Here is a 22722-nt window from a genome sequence, read left to right on the forward strand (position 1 = left end):
GAGAAGAGGAGATAGGATTTGAAATAGGAAAAGAGTAGATTTGGAGAGAAAGATAATTCTGCTTTGTATACGTTGAGTCTGAGATGCTGTGGTACATACATTTTGAGATGTCCAATAGTTAGTTGGAAATGTGAGTCTTGAGGTTAGAGCTGGATAAGTAGAACTGAGAATTATCAGCATAGAGATGATAACTGATTCCATGGGAGCAAATGAGAGATCACCAGGAAAAATAGTATATATAAAGAAGAGAGGGTCCAGGGGGATACCCCAATGTGTGATGGCATTTGTAACAAAAAAAAAACTGAGGAGTGCAATTAGGTAGGTAGGAGAACTCAGAGTGAGCCCTGTCATGAAAACCTGGAGAGGCGAGAGTATCCAGGAAGAGAGGGTGATTGATGGTATACAGTATTGAAGACAGATCAAGAGGGATGAGGATGGAGAAAAAGTGCCAGTAGATTCGGTAATTAAGATATTGTTGGTAACTTTGGAGACAGCAATTTCAGTTGAGTGATGAGTTTGGAAGGCCGATTGGGCTTGTTTTCTTACTATGATTTGATAGTCAAACTAGATTTTAAAGTTCTTAATTTTTTTTTTGTATATTTTGTTTTGTAGATCACCAGAATTTTTCCGAGTCTCCCTTCTGTCTCTTCCTGAGAGCCATATAACAAATATTTTTTAAAGAAAAGAAAGTATAGAAAAAGTAGGCAAAACCAATCAATACACTGAAAAAATCTGAAGATATATACAGTGAATCAGACCTGTGGACTTTGCCCTTCTGCAGAGGAATGTGGCAGGGGGGCTTTAACTTCACTTTTAACTATTAAAAATGGGTTTTCTCTAACTCATTATTTGAACATTCCTTGTGTTTTCCCATTTTTCCTGCTTTTGCTATTCTCTTTCAGTGTTCCTTCCCTCTGGTAAATTCACATATGCTTACTTTGATTGGGCAGCTTGGTGGTTTCCAAGGCCTGTTGTCCAGCTTTTTGTCAACTTTGTTCTAATGAACCTGTTATGTCAGCAAGCATTAAGTACCTGCCAGGCACTGTGCTAATAAGCTTTGGGCATACGAAGAAAGGCAGAACCATAGTCCCTGCTCTCAAGGAACTCACAGTCTAATGGGGGAGACAACATGCAAACTTTAACTATATACTGAGAAATTATACAGAGGGTAAATTGGAGGTAATCAACACATGGAAGGCCACTAGCATTATGCGGAGAGGAAAGGCCTCAGGTAGGAGGTGGGATTTTAGCTGAGACTTCAAGGAAGATAGGGGCTAGAGATGAGGAGGAAGAGATATTCCAGTCACAGGGAATAGCTAGTAAAAACACACAGTTGGAAGACATAGTTGTTTGAACAATAGTGGGGAGGCCAATGTCACTGGATTTCAGTGTATGTAGAGAGTTAAGTGCAAGAAGACTGGGAAAGTAGGAAGTGGTTAGGGTTATAGAAGGTTTAAAAGCCAAACAAGATTTTATATTTGATCCTGAAGGTAATATAGGGGGTCACTGGAGTTTTTACAGGAGAAGGATGGCATGGTCAGATTTTGTGCTTTATGAAGACCATTTTGGTAGCTCTGTGAAGGATGTACTGAATGGAGAGAGGTAGGTGGATCAACTCTAGAAGGCTCTTGTAAAAATCAGTGGAGGATGTACTGAATGGAGAGAAGCAGGTGGATCAACTAGAAGGCTCTTGTAATGGATAAAGAGTGAAGTGATGAGGGTCTGAACTAAGGTGGTGGCAGTGTGGGGTAGGAAATAGTTTTTTTTTTTGTAGTTGTAATTGATGTAAATATGTAATTGATTAATACTTTGTGAAGGGAAGCAAAAATTTAGATTGTGGTGTTATGGAGTAGTAATAAAAACAGATGAGTACCATGACTTAAACTAATCATGTAATTTATCACTAGTCTATATCTCTTATTTGTCAATCTTGTGGCATGTCTTACACTTTTGTCTAAACTCAGATTTAAAATATTACTATTACTTTATTGTTATTTAGCATTTCATTCAAGATATCATTACTGTTATTTTTTTTGCCTAATTCTAAGGTATTATTTTATTATATAAGTATTCTTTGTTTCCCTACTTAGATAGTATTTTCTTTGTATTTCCACTTAATTCTCTCCCTCTCTCCCCCTCAAGCACATATTACTGGGCTCCATACACAGTAGATACCAAGTAAGATATTTGTTGTTTAGCAAAAACACTGAACGGAGAGTCAAGAAAAACTAGATTCTAATCTTGGTTTTGCCCTTAACCTTTCTTTGTGATCTTGGGGAAGTCATTTAGCTTAAATGAGTCTTACTTTTCTCACTGCAAAATGAAGGCAGTTGGCTAGATTTCCTTACAAGTTCCTTCCAACTCTATCAGTTTTTGGTTCTGTGATAGTTGTATATTAGATCCTGGAGATGAAAATAATTAGATGAGCTAGAATGGTACAGAATATGACTTTGGAGGGCCTATCATAATAGTCTTAATATAGGCTGTGCTTTTCTCTTAAATCTAGCTGTTATAAAACTTGAATGTGGTTTATAATTGGTAGAATTTTTCCATGTATACTTAAGTGCTTTTTCCCTCCTAAAATTTATCATTTTAAGGAATGTGGTTTTTATTTGGTGTATACTTGCAGTCAGAACAGTATGGTAACTTTGGAAGAATTAAATGTTTATCAATTATAGTGAATTTCTTAAACAGAATTGACATGTAAAATTGTCTCACTCTCTTTTACTAGAATATAATGATTATTTTTTCTTTTTTGTAGTTATACATGGGAAGCAGTTGATATTGAAAAACGTATACTTTATAAAATAAACCTCTGTGGAAATATGTCTTTTCCCAAATGTGAGTCTAGTGCCATCTGTGCATATGATTTGAAGAATTCATCTTATCATTCAGTAGGTAAGTTAATCCACTCTTTTTTGAGTTGTTTTTTTTTAAATGTTTGGTACTAAGTTTTAACCTGTTTAAAATAAGTTCTAAAGTCTCCTCTCCATTATAAACATTTGAAGTGGTTGTATCTTAAATGTAAAGTTGTTCATTCCTTCATTGGCTTCTGTATTTCTGTAACTACTTAAAAATTAAGGTTCTTAGGATTTTTTGTTTGTTACATCTGTCATTGGGTTAGAAAAGCTAAGAGATGGTCCTTTTAAAAAAGTCTAACTTTGTAAGATTTTTGAACATTTCACTAACATTCTTTAATAGATAGTAGATAATAATATATATTATTTGATAGATTAAATCATTTAATAGATAATAGAATACTTTATCACAGCTGCATAATATATATTATTTAATAATAATAGATAATAGAATACTTTATATCATAACTGCATTTTCAAAATTAAATTTTATTTTATTTTCATGAAACTGCCTTTTCTTCCTCCTTCTTTACTCCCCCCCCACTGAGAATGCAAGAAAAGCAAAACAAATTGCCACCTTGGTCATGTCCAAAAAACCCAAAACAAAACAAACTATGCTCTTGAGTGTGTCACCTAACTCAGGCAGTGGGTACCATGGTTCATCATGAGTCCTCTGTAATTTTGGTTGGTCATTGTGTTAATCAGAGTTCCTAAGTTTTTCAAAGTTGTTTGTCTTTACAATATTGTTATTATATAAATTATTCTTCTGGTTCTGCTCACTTCACTTTGCATTAGTTCATAAAAATCTTCCCAGGTTTTTCCAAAATCATCCCCACCATAGTTTCTTGCAGCATAAAGTATTCTGTTGCATTCATACATACCATAAGTTGTTCAGCCATTCTCCAATTGATGGGCACTTCCTCAATCTCCAGTTCTTTGCCACCACAAAAAGAGCTGTTACATATATTTTTGTACATGTGGGTCCTTTTCCTCTTTTTTTTTTTTTTGAATCTCTTTGGGAGTATTGACCCAATGGTATTTCTGGGTCAGAGGGTATGCACAGTTTAATAATATTTTGAGTTTTGGGGCATAGTTCCAAATTTCTTTCCGGAACAGCTGGACCAGTTCACGCTCCACCAACTGTGCTTTAACGTACCTATTTTCCCAAAGCCCTTCTAGCATTTGTCATTTTTCTTTTTTATAAACTTTACCATTCTAATTGGTATGAGGTAGAACATCAGAGTTATTAAAATTTGCATTTCTCTGATTATTAGTAAAGAATAGGTAGGTAGTTCTGTGGATGGAGTGCCAGGCCTGGAATCGGGAACACTTGAATTAAAATCCAGCCTCAGATACTTACTAGCTGTGTGCTCTGGGCACATCACTTAACCCTGTTTGCCTCAGTGTTCTCATCTGTTAAAACAAGCTGGAGAAGGAAATGGCAAACCACTCCAGTATCTTTGCCAAGAAAACCTCAAATGGGGTCACAGAGTCAGACACGACTGAAATGACTGAAGAACAACAAAAATTATTAGTGATTCAGAGCATTTCTTCCCCCATGTGGCTATTGATAGATTGGAGTTCTTCCTCTGAAAATGGCCTCTTCATATTCTTTGACCATTTATCAGTTGGTAGTGGCTCTTATCCTTCTAGATTTGAGTCAGTTTGCTGTGTAGCTTAGAAATGATACCTTTTTCAGAGAAACTTTCCCCCCTATTTACCTGCTTCTCTTCTTTTTAATGTTATGTAATCAAAATTGTCCATTTTACCTTCTGTGACCCTTTCTCTTGTTTAGTAATGAACTCTTTATCTTGTCTGTACATCTGATGGGTAATGTATAATGAGACTGGAAAAGTAGGTTGGGACTGGCTTGTGGGAAGGACTTTAATTGCCAAGCAGAGGAGTTTATATTTTAACCTAGATATATATAAGGACCAAGTGAATGTGTCATGCTAAGACTTGCGCTTAGGGAAAAATCACTTTGGTAGTTCTGGAGGGTGGATTAGGCTGGTTAGAAGCTCTTGACAAGGAAACTAATGCTGATAAGTTTTGAACTAGTGTAGTGCCTATGTGATCAGAGATCACAGGGAAGAGATGGCAAGGTTTGGCAAATGGCTTGAGAGGGTTAAAGAAGGCTGAGGAATCAAGCACTGATTTTTGGTTGTGTACCTGAGAGACTAGAAGAATGATGGTGCCATGGATGTAAATGGGGACATTTGGACTTCCCTTTTCTCATGTTGAATTTGAGGTGGATGTAGGACATCGATTTTTTTTTATTATTTTTATTTTTTATTTTTTACTTTTTGCTTTTTGGTGAGTAGATCGGGTTAAGTGACTTGCCCAGGGTCACACAGCTAGTATTAAATGTCTGAGGCTGGATTTTAACTCAGGTCCTCCTGACTCCAAGGCCAGAGCTCTATTCACTATGCTACCTAGCTGCCCCCATTTTGAAAAGTCTTAACAGGCATTTGATTATATTAACTTGATTAGTGCACCTGGGAGTTATTTGCAGGATAATTAAACTCATGGGGGCTGGTGAGATGATCTAGTGAGAAGGGAGAAGAAAACCTAAGATAGACTCTCGCGGTACATCCAGTCATGGTGTTTGATATGGATGATGATGTAGTAAAGGAGATTGAGAAAGACAAGATCTGATTGGGAGGAGCAGAACCAGGAAAGAACAGTTTTGGAAGAGAGAGTCTCTAGGTTCAGAGAGTGGCCAGTGGTGTCATATTCAGCAAAGAGAATGAAGGAGGATGAGTGTTGAGAAAATACTGCCAGATTTGGCAATTAAGAGGTAAATAACTTTGGAGAGTCCAAGTTTGATCATTCTTACTACTGTGTTTTTTGTTTTGACAATGTTGTTGCATATTTTATTTTTTGGTGCTGTTTGCTTCACTTTGTATTAATTCACAAGTCTTCTCATACTTCTTTGCATTTCATATATTCATTATTTCTTAATACTATGACTCCATACTATTACATGGGGCACATATAGGCCACAGTATCTAAAGCTATTCCCCAGTTGATGGGCATCAACTTTGTTTCCAGTTATTTGGTACTACAAAAAGGACAACTATGAACAATTATTGTAAATGGGACCTTTCTTTCTATCTTTGACATGAGGTATATAGGTCAGGGACATCATGTAATATTGCTATTGTACCCCTCACAGTGCCTATTGTATGACTGAATAAGTTGTAAGTGAAGTGTTTAATAATTTAGAGTACCTTTTGAATTGAAATGCATTGAGTTCTACTTTCTGATCAAAGTAGTATAAAAGATGAAGAACAAATGATTTAATTTATTGAATTGGCCTTTAAAAATATCAATTTATAAATTAATTACTTGTGTCTTTTTCCAGATTACTATTTATTTGAGTAACCAATTACATGAAAATAAAATATCCCAACATTTATGTCCAAAGACTTTGATGTTTCTGGTAACACTAGAAATTGTACTTATACATAATCTCACAGTGGTTATGCAGAACAAGAAAAGGTGATCATGAACCTTCAAGTAGTATTCTGCAAACCTCTTTTTTTTTTTGATCTACATATAGGCCACTGCTAGTTTTTCAACTCTCAGCAAAACTAATGTATGAAAATTCAGATTTCTGTAAAAGAGAAAATTAGATGATGATTTGCTTTATAACTGGATTTTTCTCTGTACAGATGGATGAACTACAGGATTCTTTGTTAAAAAATTTTTAATTGATATCCTTTTTATTCACTCATTTTCAAATATATCCTGCTCCGCAGCTCAAGAGAGTCATCTCTTTCAAAAGAAATTGGAAAAGAAAGAGTAAAAAGAGAAGTTTAGTAAAGTGTTTATCTGACAGTGAATGTGTTATATCATATATAGTGCCCCACTTAAGTTATCACTTTTTATTTTTATTCTTAATAAACACCAAATAAAATGGACATTTTCATATATGTAGTAGAACAAAAAAAGAAATGTATATGAAAATTTACATTTATTGTGAACAACTTGCTATTAATAAGTTCAGCCTATAGCTTTTAAAGCTGTCTGGCTCACCTACTTTAGGCTCAATGACTTTGCTCTTTTCTTTTCACTTTCCTGCTGTATTATCTCCCTTTGTCTTCTTTACCAACCTTTGCCCACCTCGCCCCCTCAAAAAAAGAATATATAATCTGAAAATAGATGTCTTGTTCTGCATCTTGAGTCTGTCACCTCTCTGATTAAGTGTATAGCATGCTTCATTACACGCTCTCTCAAATTTTAGTTGGTCATTGTGTAATTTAGAGTTTTCAAGGAAAGTTGTTTATCTGTATAATGTTAATGTATAAATTGTGATCCTGGTTCTGTTCACTCAGCATCATTTCATACTGGTCTTCCCAGATTTCTCTGAAGCATCCTTGTCCTCATTCCTTACTGTATACTAATATTCGTTTACATTCATAAAACATAATTTGTTTAGTCGTTTCCTTATAGTTGGTTCCCCTTTGTTTTTGATTCTTTGCTACTACAAATACTTTTGTACATACGTGTCTTTTTTCCTCTTTCTTTGATTTCCTCGGGGTAAAAGCCTAATAGGGGTATCACTGCGTCAAGGAGCGTGTACAGTTTAGTGACTTGAGTGGGGGGAATAGTCCCAAATTGCTTTCTTGGTCAAAATAGTTGCACTACATTCAGTTTTAGTTTTGTTTCATTATTTTTCTTTTTGCTTTATTGCCGCGTGTATTTTTTCCTGTTTTTTTGTTTTTGTTTTTGTTTTTTTAGTTTGAGTCAATTCATATAAGGCTCTCTTTGCTTTTCTGAATTCTTCGCGTACCACAAATGAGAGGCTTTTTGGCATAGGGGACAGAAATTTACAAGTCAGTCTTCAGTGGGTTCAATTCCTTCCTCTAACACATAGTAATCTTGGGGTTAGCTTCTTAACCTCACAGTGCCATTAGGAAGCTCTCTTTAAGAATATTAATTGCAGAGTGGTAAGCATATCCTGCATTGCTAAGTTTCCCTTTGGAACTTCTCTAAGCCAGTGAAACAGTCGGTCTTGTCTGAAAGCCAAATTCCTTAGACATTGGGATCCTTGCTGTCACAAAAGGTGACACAGTAAAAAAAAAAAAAATACATATCTCACCTTTCTGTCTTGACAGCCAGATCTTCTAGTGCTTTTAAGTAAGATTTGAGTTATAAAAACTTGGTTTTTGTACATGTCTCTCAGGAATATATAAAATTCTTTGCCCTTTGCATAAAGGAGAAATTCCAAATAATGGTCTCCTGAGTGAAGTAAAGATTGAATCTGTCATGGTGAACAGTTCTGTAGAGAGAACTTCCTAATTTGCTGAGAAGGTGTAGGCGAAAATTAAATTCTCGAATACTTTTCAGAAGAACATGTAGGAGAGGGTTAGTAGAATAAAAATTATCTGTCATCCAGTCTCTGTAAGAGCATGTATAATACTCTTGGGCTTTCCCCTTTTCTATACAGCCCAAGTATGTATTTGTAAAATTCATTTTTATTCAGCTGATGGTGTTGTACCAATTTCAGAAATATGTGCATGTGTGGGAGGGTGTGCAGATCCTTGGAAAACATGGATCCTCTGTATTATTGCCTATGACTCAAGAATTTGCTAGGAAAGAAATGCATTGATTTTCTTAAGAGATTGTATTTCTTGGTTGTCCTTGGGGTTAGAGGTCTGGTTTCAGATCTCCAGCTGTGGTTTCTAGCTTTAGAAATGGCTATATTTATTGTGAATTTGTGATCCAAGGATTAGTAATGTGAACCCGTAGCATGAAAATGATGATTTATATCACCTCTAAAGTCCCTTTTAGCCCTAATTCCTACAGTCCTCCTTTTTATAGGTTAGTGGTTAGCTACCAGCATCTACTGTTTCCTGCCTTTCATTGTAGATGAGGCCCCCATCACCTTTTGCCACCATCAGCCTCCTAACGCATCTTCTTTATTCTATCTAGTCCATCCTACATATTTGTTGCCTGCCAAGCTAATTTTCAATTTTTATTGTATCGTTCTTCTTAAGAACCTATAGCTCTCCATTTTCTTATGTTTTTGGGAGAGTCAAACTGTATTTTCATTGATATAAGGGAACACATAGTGAGGAAACTTCTACTGACGCAGGCTACAAAATTGTTGACTAGGTCCAATGGAACAGAAGATAGTTCTCCAGGAATAAGCTTCCAAGGAAAGAAATATGCAAATAAAAAATAACCATACATCAAATATTACTTAAAACAAAGAAAGATGATGAGAACTATACATTGTATAGGAGGCCTTTGTTTCTTATCTCTTTCAGATTTAGCAGCTAGGAGAGAGAAATTGGAAATATTCCACCGAAGCTGATACTACCAGAACATGGAACACTTGGTCATAACTTTTATTTGTTTTGTGTACATAATGCTTTGTATCTATTTTGTATTCCTTATATACTTATATGTGTACATGTTGGATTCCCTGATCATATTGAACTCCTGGGAGTAGGAGCTATTTAATTTTTTTCTTTGTATCCTTACAGCCTAGCATGTAGTTATGGTAGGCATTTAGCAAATACATGGTTGTTTGATTTATCATACTACTTCACATCATGGGTGTATTCCTGTCAATGAGCAATAAGAAAAGAAAAAAATAGAACCAGGCTTTCATAAGGCTCACTAGAAGGGGCTAGCCAAGGGTTGAACAATGATGGAATAAATCTGGAGAGGATTATAATTCAGCTGGATAGAGATGAAAGCATTGGAAAAACAAGGTAGGGAGGCTTTTATGCCTAAGGCACTGCTTGCTATTCCACACATCCTAATGAATGCCCTTGTCAACACTATACTTTTATTCCAAAAATGCTACTTTGCACAAAATGTTTCTTTGGGTTCACCCCTTTGAAATCATCTTTAGAACTTTGCATCCTCTTGAATATTGTCTGTGGAGGCAGAGTCAAGATAGTGGAGTAAGAGGAAGTAGTAGAACGGCTCCACAATGATCTGGAAAAATGCCTCGTACCAGATTCTCTCTGGCAAAGCAAGGAAAAAGTCACCGTCGTTTTTCCTACCCGAGAGAGAGAGACAGAGAGGTCTGTGGACACTGGTGTCTGGGGCTCGTCAGAAGCGTGCGTTCAGTTATTCAGGGACTGATAGGAAGCTGAGAGAAGCACCAGGACAGGAAGTACCCTGTTAGAGAGACTGGAGAACCCTGAACCTAGCTCTGGGTCTGAGAGCAGGTTCCATCTGGCAGCTCTGTCACCTGTCACCCCAGTCTGGGTTATATATAGGATGGGAGGGGGGAGTTGTGAGTGTGGTCTCTAGCTGCGTACTGAGTGGGGAACAAGCTCTGGAAGCAAATGTAGCTATGTGGCTTTGATCCCAGGAACAGAGCAGCGACTCAGTTCTAGCCTTTAGCTCAGTGTGAATGACCAGGACTGGAGCCCCAGACCTAAGGGGAACCAGCGGTTCACACACTCTGAACTTGCCCAGCATCGCAGTAGGCTAACAGTGACTGACTCCAGCAGCAATTTACTGAAACTTCCAACCAGGGAGAAACCAATAGACCCAAACCTGGGTCAGGAACTTATACTCGGTGAGGACAGCAAACAGACATCTTCCTAGATCACACAACTTTGGGAGGGTTGAAATCTTGCAGGCCCCTAGACTGGGCTGTGAAAGCAAAAGAAGGATGCAAAGGGACAGAATTAGACATTCCACCTACACCCATGGAGTGTATGAGCCAGGACTAATATAAATTTCAAAGTTAAGAAGAAGGCTGGAAGACTGACCAAACAAACAAAAAGAATCCCAAGGTAAAAAGTTACTATGGTGACAGGGAAGTTCAAGATACAAACGCAGAAAAGAATGACTTTTTAAAAAATCTACAGGCAAAGCCTCAAAGAAAAATTCTGTTTAGATACAAGTCCAACAGGAATTTCTGGAAGAGTTAAGAGCAAGATTTGAAAAAAAGCCAAAAGAAAACAGTAGAGAAAAAAATGAAAAAAGAAGCAAGAGCTAGGGAAGAAAAAAAGGAAAAAGAGGTAGAAAACCTTACTGAAGAAAATTACACCTTGAAAATTATCGGCCAAATGAAGCTAATAACTCCGTGAGATCTGATTATTGACTGTGGCATCAAATCTTCATCTTTTAAGGGGGAATTGAATTTTTGGAAACAACCACTATTAAGTAGAAGTCTAAGTATGTGGTAAATAATGGGTGAGTGATTATTTTGAATTTAAACCTGTTAAAAAATGTATACTGTGAACTGTGGCATTTTCTGTATAAAATCAGTCATTGGGCCATATATAATTTTTTTTTTTTTTTTTTGCATTGGACTGAAGCTGAAGAATTTCTGTACAGTAAACTGCATTGACTTTTTGACCCCATGGATGAATTTTCTGTAGGCAGTGTCATGCTGACAAAGAAATAAATCGACATGGTCTTCTCTTATGTTTTTTGACATGAGTTTCAGAGATGCTGGCATTTTCCAGTGTCAGCTTTGATGTTTCATTTCTGTGTCATACTGGAAACACTGTGTCTCATCACTAGTTACATTCTTCTCCAAAATGAGAAAGACTAGAACAAATGTAAGATGTTTGATGTTTCTTTCATAATTTAATATCTGACATTCTTTTCAGAAATGTTTATTTGCTTTTAGCACAAGATTATTTATGAAAATTAAACTCATCAGCTGTCATTTTCATCTGTTTGGATGAACTAAATCTGTCCTTTTGAGCATCTTCATTTGTCTGATGTCTAGTTGGGTGACTGCTCAGTGCACACTCTTTACTATCTTTTTTAAAACTCTTCTTCTGCCTGTCTGAATTTCTTGTCCTTGATATTTCCTTATTCCTCATCCCATCCCACCCCCCAAGCCTTGCTTGAATATGTGTCAAGCATTTCATTTGTCAGTTTTGCTTAACAGATCTGATATGCTTTGCCTGACATACTTCAATCACTACAGTTGCAATCACAAGGATAAATTAAGACTTTATTATTTATACTTTAGTAATCTTTGATATAGTCTTATTTCTGTCTTTAAGAGAAATAAAGGAATATGAAATATGAAAGGAAAATGATGGAAAATCTTTAATAGTAAATGTTTATACTCTCAAGTTCTAAATATGATGTAATGAGTAATTGTTGTTTTTTAAAATTTTTTTATTTTTTTATTTTTTAGGAGATTGGGGTTAAGGGACTTGCCCAGGGTCACACAGCTAGTACACGTCAAGTGTTTGGTCTGAGGTCGGATTTGAACTCAGGTCCTCCTGACTTCAGGGCCGGTGCTCTATCCACTGCGCCACCTAGCTGCTCCTGTTGTTTTCTATATAGTATTGTTGGAATCTTTGTATTTTAGTGAGGCTGTCTTCTTTAGGGTTGGTAGTCATATCACAATGAAAATAAGACTCTTCCTCATGCTTGCCAACTTCTGGACTCTCAGAGACGTTTCTGAATTATTGTGGCTCTTTGCAGGGGGAGGTGTCAGGATTTGTGATCTGGAGATGGGGATGGGGAATGCTCACATTTGAAAACGGTTCCAGTTCAGATGTATCATTTACAGTTTTAAGGAGTTGTCTGGAGGCTAAGTAAGTAGACCATGGTCATGCTGGGAGGATTTGAATCCAGACCTTCTTGATTCCAGATTGCTTCTGAATGAACAAAAAAGTCTGCTGGATGCTATGAAAAAAGAAAAGCAGAAGTTTAATGAATGTTAAAGCATTAAAAATTTTTTGAATCGGCTTTTGTTTTTTTGCATTTAAGTGACTTTATTTGTTTATCTCCAGAGAAGATCAAAGTAAATTTGTTCCTAAAGCACTTAATGAGGTTTCCTCACCTTATTTTTCATTGCCTGGGGAGCTTGATAGCAAAAGTTGGATCCTGAGATGATCTTGAAAGTAGGCTATTTTGTGGATGGGTGAAATCCAATGGATCCCTACAATTCAGTTACAACTAACTGATTCATTGAGCACCTAAAATGGTTCTCATTGCCCCTATAACACCGCACTGTACCAAGGTTCAAAATTGTTCAAGCATTTATCACTATTCTTAAGGAACTTTATCTCATTTGAGAGAAATAAGACTTGGCAATTTCTTGGCCACTTAAAGAGTTTATGATTTTGGCAGCATACCCTTTTCAACATTTTAACTCATAATCCTTTTGATTTGGTAGATAGCCTTCAAGAGTTGCTGTATTCATAATATTCACCACTCGGAGACTACCATAGTGATAGACTCTTTGAACTTTGGTTCTCAGACAGCAAGCATACAATTCATGGCCAGATCTGTAATTAACTTTCTAGTTTGGTAAGGACCTACCAGAGCTTGAGTTTTGTTGGTGTAGCCTTTAAGAAACCAGAGTCAACTCCGTGCCACAATAAGGCAGCCCCAAGAGGCCTTAGCTTGGTAAAGACATATGCAAAAACATTTAATAAAAAGCAAAAAATACAAATGCTTTGAGGAGGGATGACAAGCAGTAGGCTGTAACAGTAACATTTTTAATAGTTTGTTTTCTCCCCAATTCCATGTTAAAACAATTTTTTAAAACATTTTTTAAAAAAGTTTTGCATTCTAAGTTCTATCCTTCCTTCCATCCCCTTTCCACTCACTGAGATGGTAAGCAATCATATATAGGTTATACATGTGAAATTATATAAAACATTTCCAAATTAGTAATTTTGCATAGCAAGAGTCGAGCAAAAGAGAAAGAATGAAAGTGAAAAATAGTATCCTTAAGTCTGTATTCAAACAGTATCAGTTCTTTCTCTGGAGGGGGATAGTATACTTCATCATTAGTCCTTTGGGATTTTCTCGGATCATTGTATTGCTGAGAATAGCTAAGTCCTTCACAGTTCTTCATCAAACAGTATTGCTATTACTGTGTATAATGTTCTCCTGGTTCTGTTCATTTCACTTTGCATCAGTTCATGTAAGTCTGGGTTTTTCCAAAATTATCCTGCTTGTCATTTCTTAAAACACAATAATATTCCATTACAGTCATATACCACAGGTTGTTTAGCTGTTTCCTAGTTGATGGGCATCCCTTTGATTTCCAATTCTCAGCCACCACAAAAAGAGCTGCTAAAAATATTTTTGTGCATATAGGTGTCTTCCCCCCCCCCCTTTTTTTGGGATGTCTTTGGGATATAGGCCTAGCAGCAGTATTGCTGGTTCAAAGGGTATGCACAGTTTTATAGCCTTTTGAGCATAGCTCCAAATTACTCCTCACAATGGTTGGATATCAGTTCATAACCAATACTATATTAATGGCCCAGTTTTCCAGTATCCCCTCCAGCATCCATCATTTATCTTTTTTTTGTCATATTAGTCAATCTGATAGGTGTGAGGTGGTACCTCAGAGTTGTTTTAATTTGCATTTCTATAATCAGTAGTGATTGAGAGCATTTTTTCATATGACTGTAGTTAGCTTTGATTTCTTTCTCTGAAAACTGGCTGTTCATATTCTTTGACCATTTATCAATTGGGGAATGACATGTATTTTTACAAATTTGGCTCAGTTCTCTATATGTTTGAGAAATTAGGCCTTCATGAGAGATAACTTGTTGCAAAAATTTTTCCCAGGTTTCTGCTTTCGTTATAATTTTGGTTGCATGGGTTTTGTTTGTGCAAAACCTTTTGAATTTTATATAATCAAAATTATCTATTTTATATTTTGTAATGCTCTCTATCTCTTATTTGGTCATGAATTCTTCCCTTATCTATAAATCTTACATAAACTATTCCATGCTTTCCTAATTTGTTTGTGGTATCATTTTTTATGTGTAAATCATGTGTCCATTTTTACCTTATCTTGGTATATGATGTGAGATGTTGCTCTATACCTAGTTTCTGCCATACTGTTTTCCAGTTTTCCTAGCAGTTTTTGTGAAATAGTGAGTAATATTTCCAAAAACTTGGATCGTTCGATTTATCATATACCAGATTGCTATGGTCATTTACTATAATGTAATTTGCACCGAATCTATTCTACCGATTCACCACTCTATTTCTTAGCCAGTACCAAATTGTCTTGATATTTACCGCTTTATAATACTGTTTGAGATTTGGTATGCCTTCCTTCACTTTTTTTCATCAATTCCCTTGATATCCTTGATTTTTTTGTTCTAGATTGTTATTTTTTCTAGTGCTGTAACCTACTTTTTTTGATAGTTTGATTGGTATGGCACTGAATAGATAGATTAATTTAGGTAGAATTATAATTTTTATTATATTGGCTCAGTCTACCCATGAACAATTAATATTTTTCCAGTTGTTTAGATCTGACTTTATTTGTGTGAAAAGTGTTTTATAGTTGTGTTCATATAGTTCCTGGGTTTGTCTTGGCAGGTAGGTTCCCAGGTATCGTATATTGTCTGCAGTTATTTTAAATGGAATTTCTCTTTCTGTCTCTTGCTACTGGACTTTGTTGGTAATATATAGAGATATGGATGATTTATGTGGCTTTATTTTGTATCCTGCAACTTTGCTGAAGTAGCTTTTTAGTTGATACTCTAGGATTCTTTAAGTATAACATGTCATCTGCAAAGAAGTGATAGTTTTGTTTCCTCATTGCCTATTCTAATTCCTTAAGTTTTTTTTCTTCCCTTATTGCTGTAACTGACATTTTTAATACAATATTGAATAATAGAGGTAATAATGGGCATCTTTGTTTCACCCCTGATTGTATTGAGAAGGCTTCTCTTTATCCTCATTACAGATAATACTTGCGCAGTAACATTCCACGTAGAAATGCTTTGTTGTATAGTTTGATTGTATGTCTCTAAGCTGCTAAATAAAATACTCTATTGAAAAACCAGCAACCTTTTTTGTATTCCACTGGAATTAGCTTTGAAGTATATCTATTTTATAGTTGGCTTTTTCTTTTTCCCCTTCATAGGAGACTTATCTTTGAAAAATGGAACCAAATCCTTGATGGAATTCAACACAGGGGATCCCTGTTTCCAGCAAGGAACAAGTACAACAGTACATAGTAGTATTGCCTTCTTATGTGGGAAAACTCTGGTTAGTCAATGTGGATTCATTCTTCATGTTGTCTGGTATCTGGTAACAAATGTCTTGTTAGTTGTGTGTTTTGGCCACAAGTGAAAAAACAAACCTAAAAATAAAGCATATGAATCCTAAACTACCTCAAGTCTATATTTACAATGTTTTCAGTGAGACTTGAAATACTATATAGAGAGCGACAAGTTTAGAATAGTTAAGTTAGTTATACGGTGATTTTTGTATTCTTAGCAAGTTCCTTTTTCAGAGAGAGAGAGAGAGAGAGAGAGAATGTATGTGTGTGTTTTATAATTCACCCATTTTATACTACACTTGAGCAATAGTAAGAGGAGCTATTTAGAGAAACATCACCCACTAGTAAGGAGTAGAGCTGATAACCCTAAGAAACTACTAAATGTTAAAGTGTAAACTAATGTGTAAAGTAATGAAATTAAAAAAAAAAAAGAAACTGAACATAGTCATTTGATTAGTCAGTTGCTATCACTAGTAATTAACATGATTGTCCTTTTAGGAAACAGCTTTTAGCATTTAGGGGTGTTAAAGGCTGTTAAGGAGTCCCCTGAACTTGTTTTATTGAGTAAGTGTCATAATGTTCTGATTACCTGTTGACATACGCAACCAATTTAAATCTGCCCAAAACAGAACAAGTACCTCAGTGTTCAAACACTGTTTTAAAACTCTATATAAAGTACTGATGCCATAATTTTTCACCTGAAGAAATTTGAAAATAGAACTTTTAGTGTTAATTTTTGATCAGTCTGGATTACTCGGTTGGTTTGAAATGCTGTGAAACAATAAAGTGCATGCTTAACAGTGAAAAGTAGCCAGGGTTTAAATTTTAGCTAATTACCTTCATTTAATTAATTCCATCTTCGGTGCACAAGAAACTAGTAGTCAATAAATAGGAGGTGCATCTAGTCTCTCGTACCTCCTTCTTCTGAGACATGTTACTAGGCCATTTGGAGTTGACCATCCTGAGATCTGTTATCTTCTAGCACATCCAAAAATCAACTATATTTGCATTTATTCAGAAATTGAATATCAACATAAGTAATTCTCTAGGGAAGGAAGCTAAATTTGAATTGAGCTCAGATGGATGACACTTTGGAAAGATTAGAGTCTTCTAACTCAGATCACATGTTTTGGTATGCCCTTAGCTTTGACATAAATGGTATTTGATTAAGAGGAAAAATCTAGAATTTGAGAATAGAGAACACTTTATGGTTTGATTATCACATAGTTGCATGTTAACATGATAACAACGGTACAGTTGAAAAATTCATATGCACTGAAGGTCATATCTCAAGGTGACTTAAGACAAAGCCAGTAACCCTTTGATACAGGAATGTGCATGTTCATTTGCTTGACTGAATTTTGGATATCTAGATTTTATTTTAAAGAAACTTTAAAATTCTTAAAGAATCTCTAAAGACATTCTACAATTGTGATTTTAATTTCTATAATTTTTTCAAATAGGGGACGCCTGAATTTGTAACCTCAACAGAATGTGTGCATTACTTTGAATGGAGGACCACTGTGGCTTGCAAGAAAGACACATTTAAAGCTAACAAAGAGGTAAGTGAATTTTTACATGTTTACCAGATAAGCTGTGGTGATATTCAAGGATTGAAATACTGGTTTTGAGAGACAAGGAACATTTTGATTATTGAACCTCAGTTTAACAAAGTTACTATACAGCTTAGTTGCTTGTTTAAAATAATTTTGGGCAGTATCTAAGTTAAGAACAAGAGATCCTAAATTTTAAAGGTCATGATGCTTAGATTAGATGTTTTTAACCTGTTTACATATATGAAGCAGACCATAATTCTTCCTGGACATTATTTAATAAATTACCTTTTCAAGCTCTGTGGGCTAGATGTTGCCCTAATTATGACTAGATTATGCAATTTAAATAAGTGAGCCAACAGGATAAAGATCCTGGATTATTACCTATGTCTCTGCATTGAATTTACCTCCTCGATGATGTATTCATAAGGAATACATGAAAAGCACAGTTGCCTTCTCCGCATGTCTTGACCGTTTCGTTTTTTTTTTTTAACACAACCATTTCTTACTGAACTGTGTATAATGGCCCTAATATTCTCACCTGTTGCTTCTAGATTCTTCTTCAGGTCACTTGATATTGGCCTCTTCTCTTCTGTTTCTTACTGGTCTTCCAGTTTTTTCTTTCAGGCAAACTTACTTGAACCCCCTGTGTCATATCATCCTGCTCTTACTTTTCTAGAGAGTACACATTCTTTGCTAGTGTTTTGTAATCTTGCTCTCCTTTTTATTTATCTAATAGCCTCTGAAATCTGCCTTTTTTGAAAACGAAAGATAAATGATGACTGATGTCTGGGGACCTTGGTTCACATTGTGGTTTTCACACTTACTAGCTGTATGACTTTGAGCTAGTGACTTCACTTGTCTCAGCTTCAGGTTCTTTAGAATGGATTAGTGTATAGAAAGTGGGCCATGAAAGACCTAGTTTTAAGCCCCACCTTAGAAACATACCCTCAGGAAATCACTGAACCTCTCAGTATCTCACACAGCTGTCCAAGACTAGAAATTGTAGGTTTTCCTCACCAGGGATCTACCTGTGTAGTTAGAGAGAGAGAAAAAAACTTATACTACCTGCCTACTATAAGGCTGTAGTGAGATATGTACTGTGCATACCTTAAAGGACTAGAAAAATGTGAGCTATTATTAATCCCTTATTTCTAATTCCCTTGATTCTGCCTTGTTTTACTACTACACAAAATATGTTTATTCTTTATTTATTTATTTATTTATTTGGGGGCAATGAGGGTTAAGTGACTTGCCCAGGTTCACACCGCTAGTAAGTGTTACGTGTTAGAGTCTGGATTTGAATTGAGGTCCTCCTGACTCCAGGGCTGGTGCTCTATCCACTGCGCCACCTAGCTGCCCTCCTTTATTTATTTTTTTTTTTTAAAGAGATACTGTTTGTTTTTCTTTTAGTACCATACATTGAAGAACTATGCCTTAAGTAGTAATGAATGCTATAGATACTATCAGGTAATTTAATGCTATGTATTTCAAACTTTTAAAGCAGTAAGAGAAGACAAAAAAAAAAAAACAAAAACCATGACAATAGAGAGGCAGAGAAGAGAGATAAATAGCTCCCTTCTGGAATGGAGTAGAGGAGATTCAGCCGAAGGGGGGAAAATATTGATTGGGAGTGACAAAGCTTGTGAATTTTTTGGCAGACAATATTCTCAGGTGGAAATTGATGTTAAATTTGAGTTTCCTTACCTTATCTGAGGGGAATACACAAGTGATATTCCCCTCACCCCAACCAAAGCCTATATATCACACCCATTTTTACTGTCAATTTTTAAACAATTTAATAGGAAATGAGTGCTTGAGTAAAGAATCTTAGAGCTGGATGGGTCCTTAGAAATCATCTAATCCAGGGGTGGGGACCCTACAGCCTCGAGACCTGATTCTAATCCAGTATCCTTGATTTAGAGAAACCTGGAGTTTGAGAGAGTTCATGACTGGCTTACGAGATCACACAGGTGGGAGGAATATCTAGCATTACAACCTAGGTCTAGATCTAGGCTCCCAGTCCAGTCATCTTTCTACTGCACTAGGAGTTCAACTATTTTCTGAAAAGGGGAATAAATTTCCTTTTAAAGCAACTAATTGAGGCATTCTTCAAGTTACTTTAGAAATGAAGTCTCAGACTGTGTCCTTTAGCAAGCTGGTTTAACTGGTCTTTGATTTCCTTTTTTGGACTTCTGACCTTTTTTGGCCACACAGTCCTCCTTTTTGTGTTTTGTTTTTCCATTTTACTCTGATACCTGCCACTGGTTTTTATTATCTAACTATCCCACTTATCTTGCTTTGCTATTTTGACTATTGTATGACTTCCTTCTGCTGAGGAAAAAAAAATTCAAAGATAGGTAAACACTAATTTTATTTTCTTTTCCTGTTTGTCTAGATGATTTTTTTTTGTTTTTATTTCCCTAAGGTATAAATCTCAATTTCCTTTTAGAAAGAACAGTTTCACCATAGTATTAAATAACCTAGTCAGCATTGGATAATTGTTTTAAAATTGACTTTAAAATATTAATCTAAGTTAGTACATTAATACTGACTGAGTCTTCCTCCCCGGGTACTGAAAGAGATGACGAATGTAATTGCTGATCTGTTGTCAGTGAGCTTTAAAAAACCTTGTACAAGAGGAAAAGAAAGTATATAGAAGAAAGGCAAAAGCCTGATGAGGAGAAGGGAAAAGGGAAAGAGGGGCCCCGAAAATTTGAACTGAGTGAGTTTTGAGTCAATTCCTGGTAAAGTTGAGATTTTTGTGAACCTTTAGAAAAGGAAGGTTACTCAGAACCATCATGGCTTCATCAAGAACAGGTCATACCAGACTAACTCCTCCTTCCTCTCCACCTCCAACTTCCCCCACCCCTTTGACAGTATTACTAGATCAAAATCATGCTAGAGATAGAGTCTCTCCGGATTTAACAAAACATTTAGCAGAGTCTTATGCTATCCTTGTGGACAGGATAGGGAGATGTGTACTAAATGACAATACAGTTAGGTATATTGGGAACTGGTTTGAATGACTTAAAGTAAAGAGGTGTCTTCAAACAATGTGATGCCAGCTCAGAGCAGATCTCTAATGGAGAGTCCCATTGATCAATCCTTGGCCCTATGTTGTTGATTTTTTTTTTTTTTTTTAGGCAATTGGGGTTAAGTGACTTGCCCAGGGTCACACAGCTAGTAAGTGTCAAGTGTTTGGTCTGAGGCTGGATTTGAACTCAGGTCCTTCTGACTTCAGGGCTGGTGCTCTATCCACTGCGCCACCTAGCTGCCCCTGAAATTTTTCTTATGAATGACTTCTTTCAGGCATAGATGGCATATGTCACAAAGCTGGAAAGGCTAACACAGTGGGTAATAAATTCAGGATCCAAAAATATTTCAGCAGCCTAGAATGGTTAGCCAGATTTAATATGAAGACATTTCATGGATATAAATATAAGGTAGACACTAGGATTCAAAAAATCATTTTCCCAGGTACAAGATGGGAAAGGCATGGTAAGAGAGCAGATTTGTCTGAAAAAATTCTAGAAATTTTGGTGGACAGCAAGCTGAATCAGTCAACAACAAAAAAAGATCATGTATACACCAGAATATTTCTAGCCGCACTTCTTGTAGTATCAAAGAACTGGAGACAAAGTAGATACCCATTGATTTGGGAATGGCTAAGTTGTGGTACCATACCATAATTTGTTCAGTTATTCCCCAATTGATCATTATGTACTTCCTTTCCAATTTTTTGCTTCCTTAGAAAGTGTTTCAGTATTTAAGCATATGCTAAGCTTCTCTGTCTGTCTTTGACCTTGTTGGGAAAGGTACTATAGAATAAGAGTTCTTAATCAATGCTTCATGTGCTCTAAATTTCAGGAGGTCTGTGAACTTAGATGAGGGAAAAAAAAAATTACATCTTTATTTTTACTAACATCTAACTCAAACATAGCATTTCTTTTTTTTATAACATTTTTCCAGAAACATTATTTTGAGGAGTCCATAGGCTTTACCAGATTGCAAAAGGAGATTGTAACACAAAGAATGTTTAAGAACTCCTGCTGTAGTGTGGGATCTCTGGATCTAAGAGTGAACAGTTGAAGGGCATTTTTTATGTAGTTCTAGCCAGGTTGTTCTCCATTCTGGTTGGACCAGTTCACTGCTCTACCAACTGTATTTAAATGTATTTTTCTGCCTTCCCTCCAACATTGAATTTTTATCTTTTATCATTGTTGCCACTTTAATGTGAGGTAAAACCTCAGTTTCCATACGCATTTTTCTTATTAGTAATTGGGAACATTTTTATATGGTTGCTGATAGTTTGCAATTCTTTAGGAAACTTTGTTCTTTTGACAGCTTATAATGGGTCAGTGGTTCATGATCTTACTAATTGATGTCAAATTTCTATATCCAGGGTATTTGATATAAAGATGTTTCCCTAACTTCACAGTTCTCTTGTCATCATTCTGACTGAAACAGTTTTGTATTTTGCAAAAAGCTTTTTAATTTTGTCCGATTGAAGTGGCTTTATTTTATCTTTTGTGATTACTTCTTTCTCTCTTTTAGTTCCCTTTCCAGACAGTCCAACCTTTACATTGCTTTCCTGAATTGATAGAACGTTTTAAAAGGAGTCACAATGACTTCATAAATAAAACAGATATTTTACTTTAATTTGTTCATATTATGGGCACAGTGAATAAGACTCTTTTTTTACTAGGTGGTTGGCTCTATGTGTGACTATAAGCCTCAAGCACTTACAGGTCCAAACTCCTTTAGTAGATTCCTGATGTATGTGTACATACATAGAGACACACACACGGAATTAATTAGTTGGCAAAGTGAAAGGCAAATTTGTGAGGTCTTTGCTTTAATGATATGGTTGAAATGATTCCATACATTGAGAAATACAGTACTATGAAGTTGTGACCCTATCTATGGCAAATCTAAATGAAATCTCTGAAAAAAACAGTAGAAAAAAAGGTTAATAGATTAGAAATTTCCCATGTCTAAGTTATGAAAGTCAAGTGTAACTTTAAGTAACTGGATTTTAAAAATAGGCCTGCCAGTGAACTTAACTTTGGTTAAAAGGACAGAAAAAAATATTTTTTACAAAGGTGATAATGGGATATTAGGGGCAGCTAGATGGCACAATGGGTAGAGCGCCAGGCCTGCAGTCAGGAAAACTAATCTTCTTGAGTTCAAATCTAGCCTCCGACACGTCCTCGCTCTGTGGCCCTGGGCAAGTCACTTTACCCTGTTTGCCTCAGTTTCCTCATCTGTAAAATGACCTGGAGAAGGAATGGCAAACCACTGCAGCATCTTTGCCACAAAGAGT

The 22722-nt window shown here is 35.9% G+C and overlaps 1 protein-coding gene across 1 annotated transcript in view; it reads left to right on the plus strand.

Annotated features, from left to right (window-relative positions):
* The window catches only part of LOC114031528 (cation-independent mannose-6-phosphate receptor-like), a 142396-nt gene that overhangs the window by 33077 nt on the left and 86597 nt on the right, over window positions 1–22722 (plus strand). Inside the window, exons 2-4 of the mRNA XM_027846658.1 lie at window positions 2762–2898; window positions 15706–15830; window positions 17307–17405. Of these exons, the coding sequence (XP_027702459.1) occupies window positions 2762–2898; window positions 15706–15830; window positions 17307–17405 (361 nt within the window). The remainder of the gene's footprint in view (window positions 1–2761; window positions 2899–15705; window positions 15831–17306; window positions 17406–22722) is intronic.

This window comes from Vombatus ursinus, unplaced genomic scaffold (genome assembly GCF_900497805.2).
Source record: "Vombatus ursinus unplaced genomic scaffold, bare-nosed wombat genome assembly UNPS02015175.1, whole genome shotgun sequence".
In the NCBI taxonomy this organism is placed as follows: Eukaryota; Metazoa; Chordata; class Mammalia; order Diprotodontia; family Vombatidae; genus Vombatus; species Vombatus ursinus.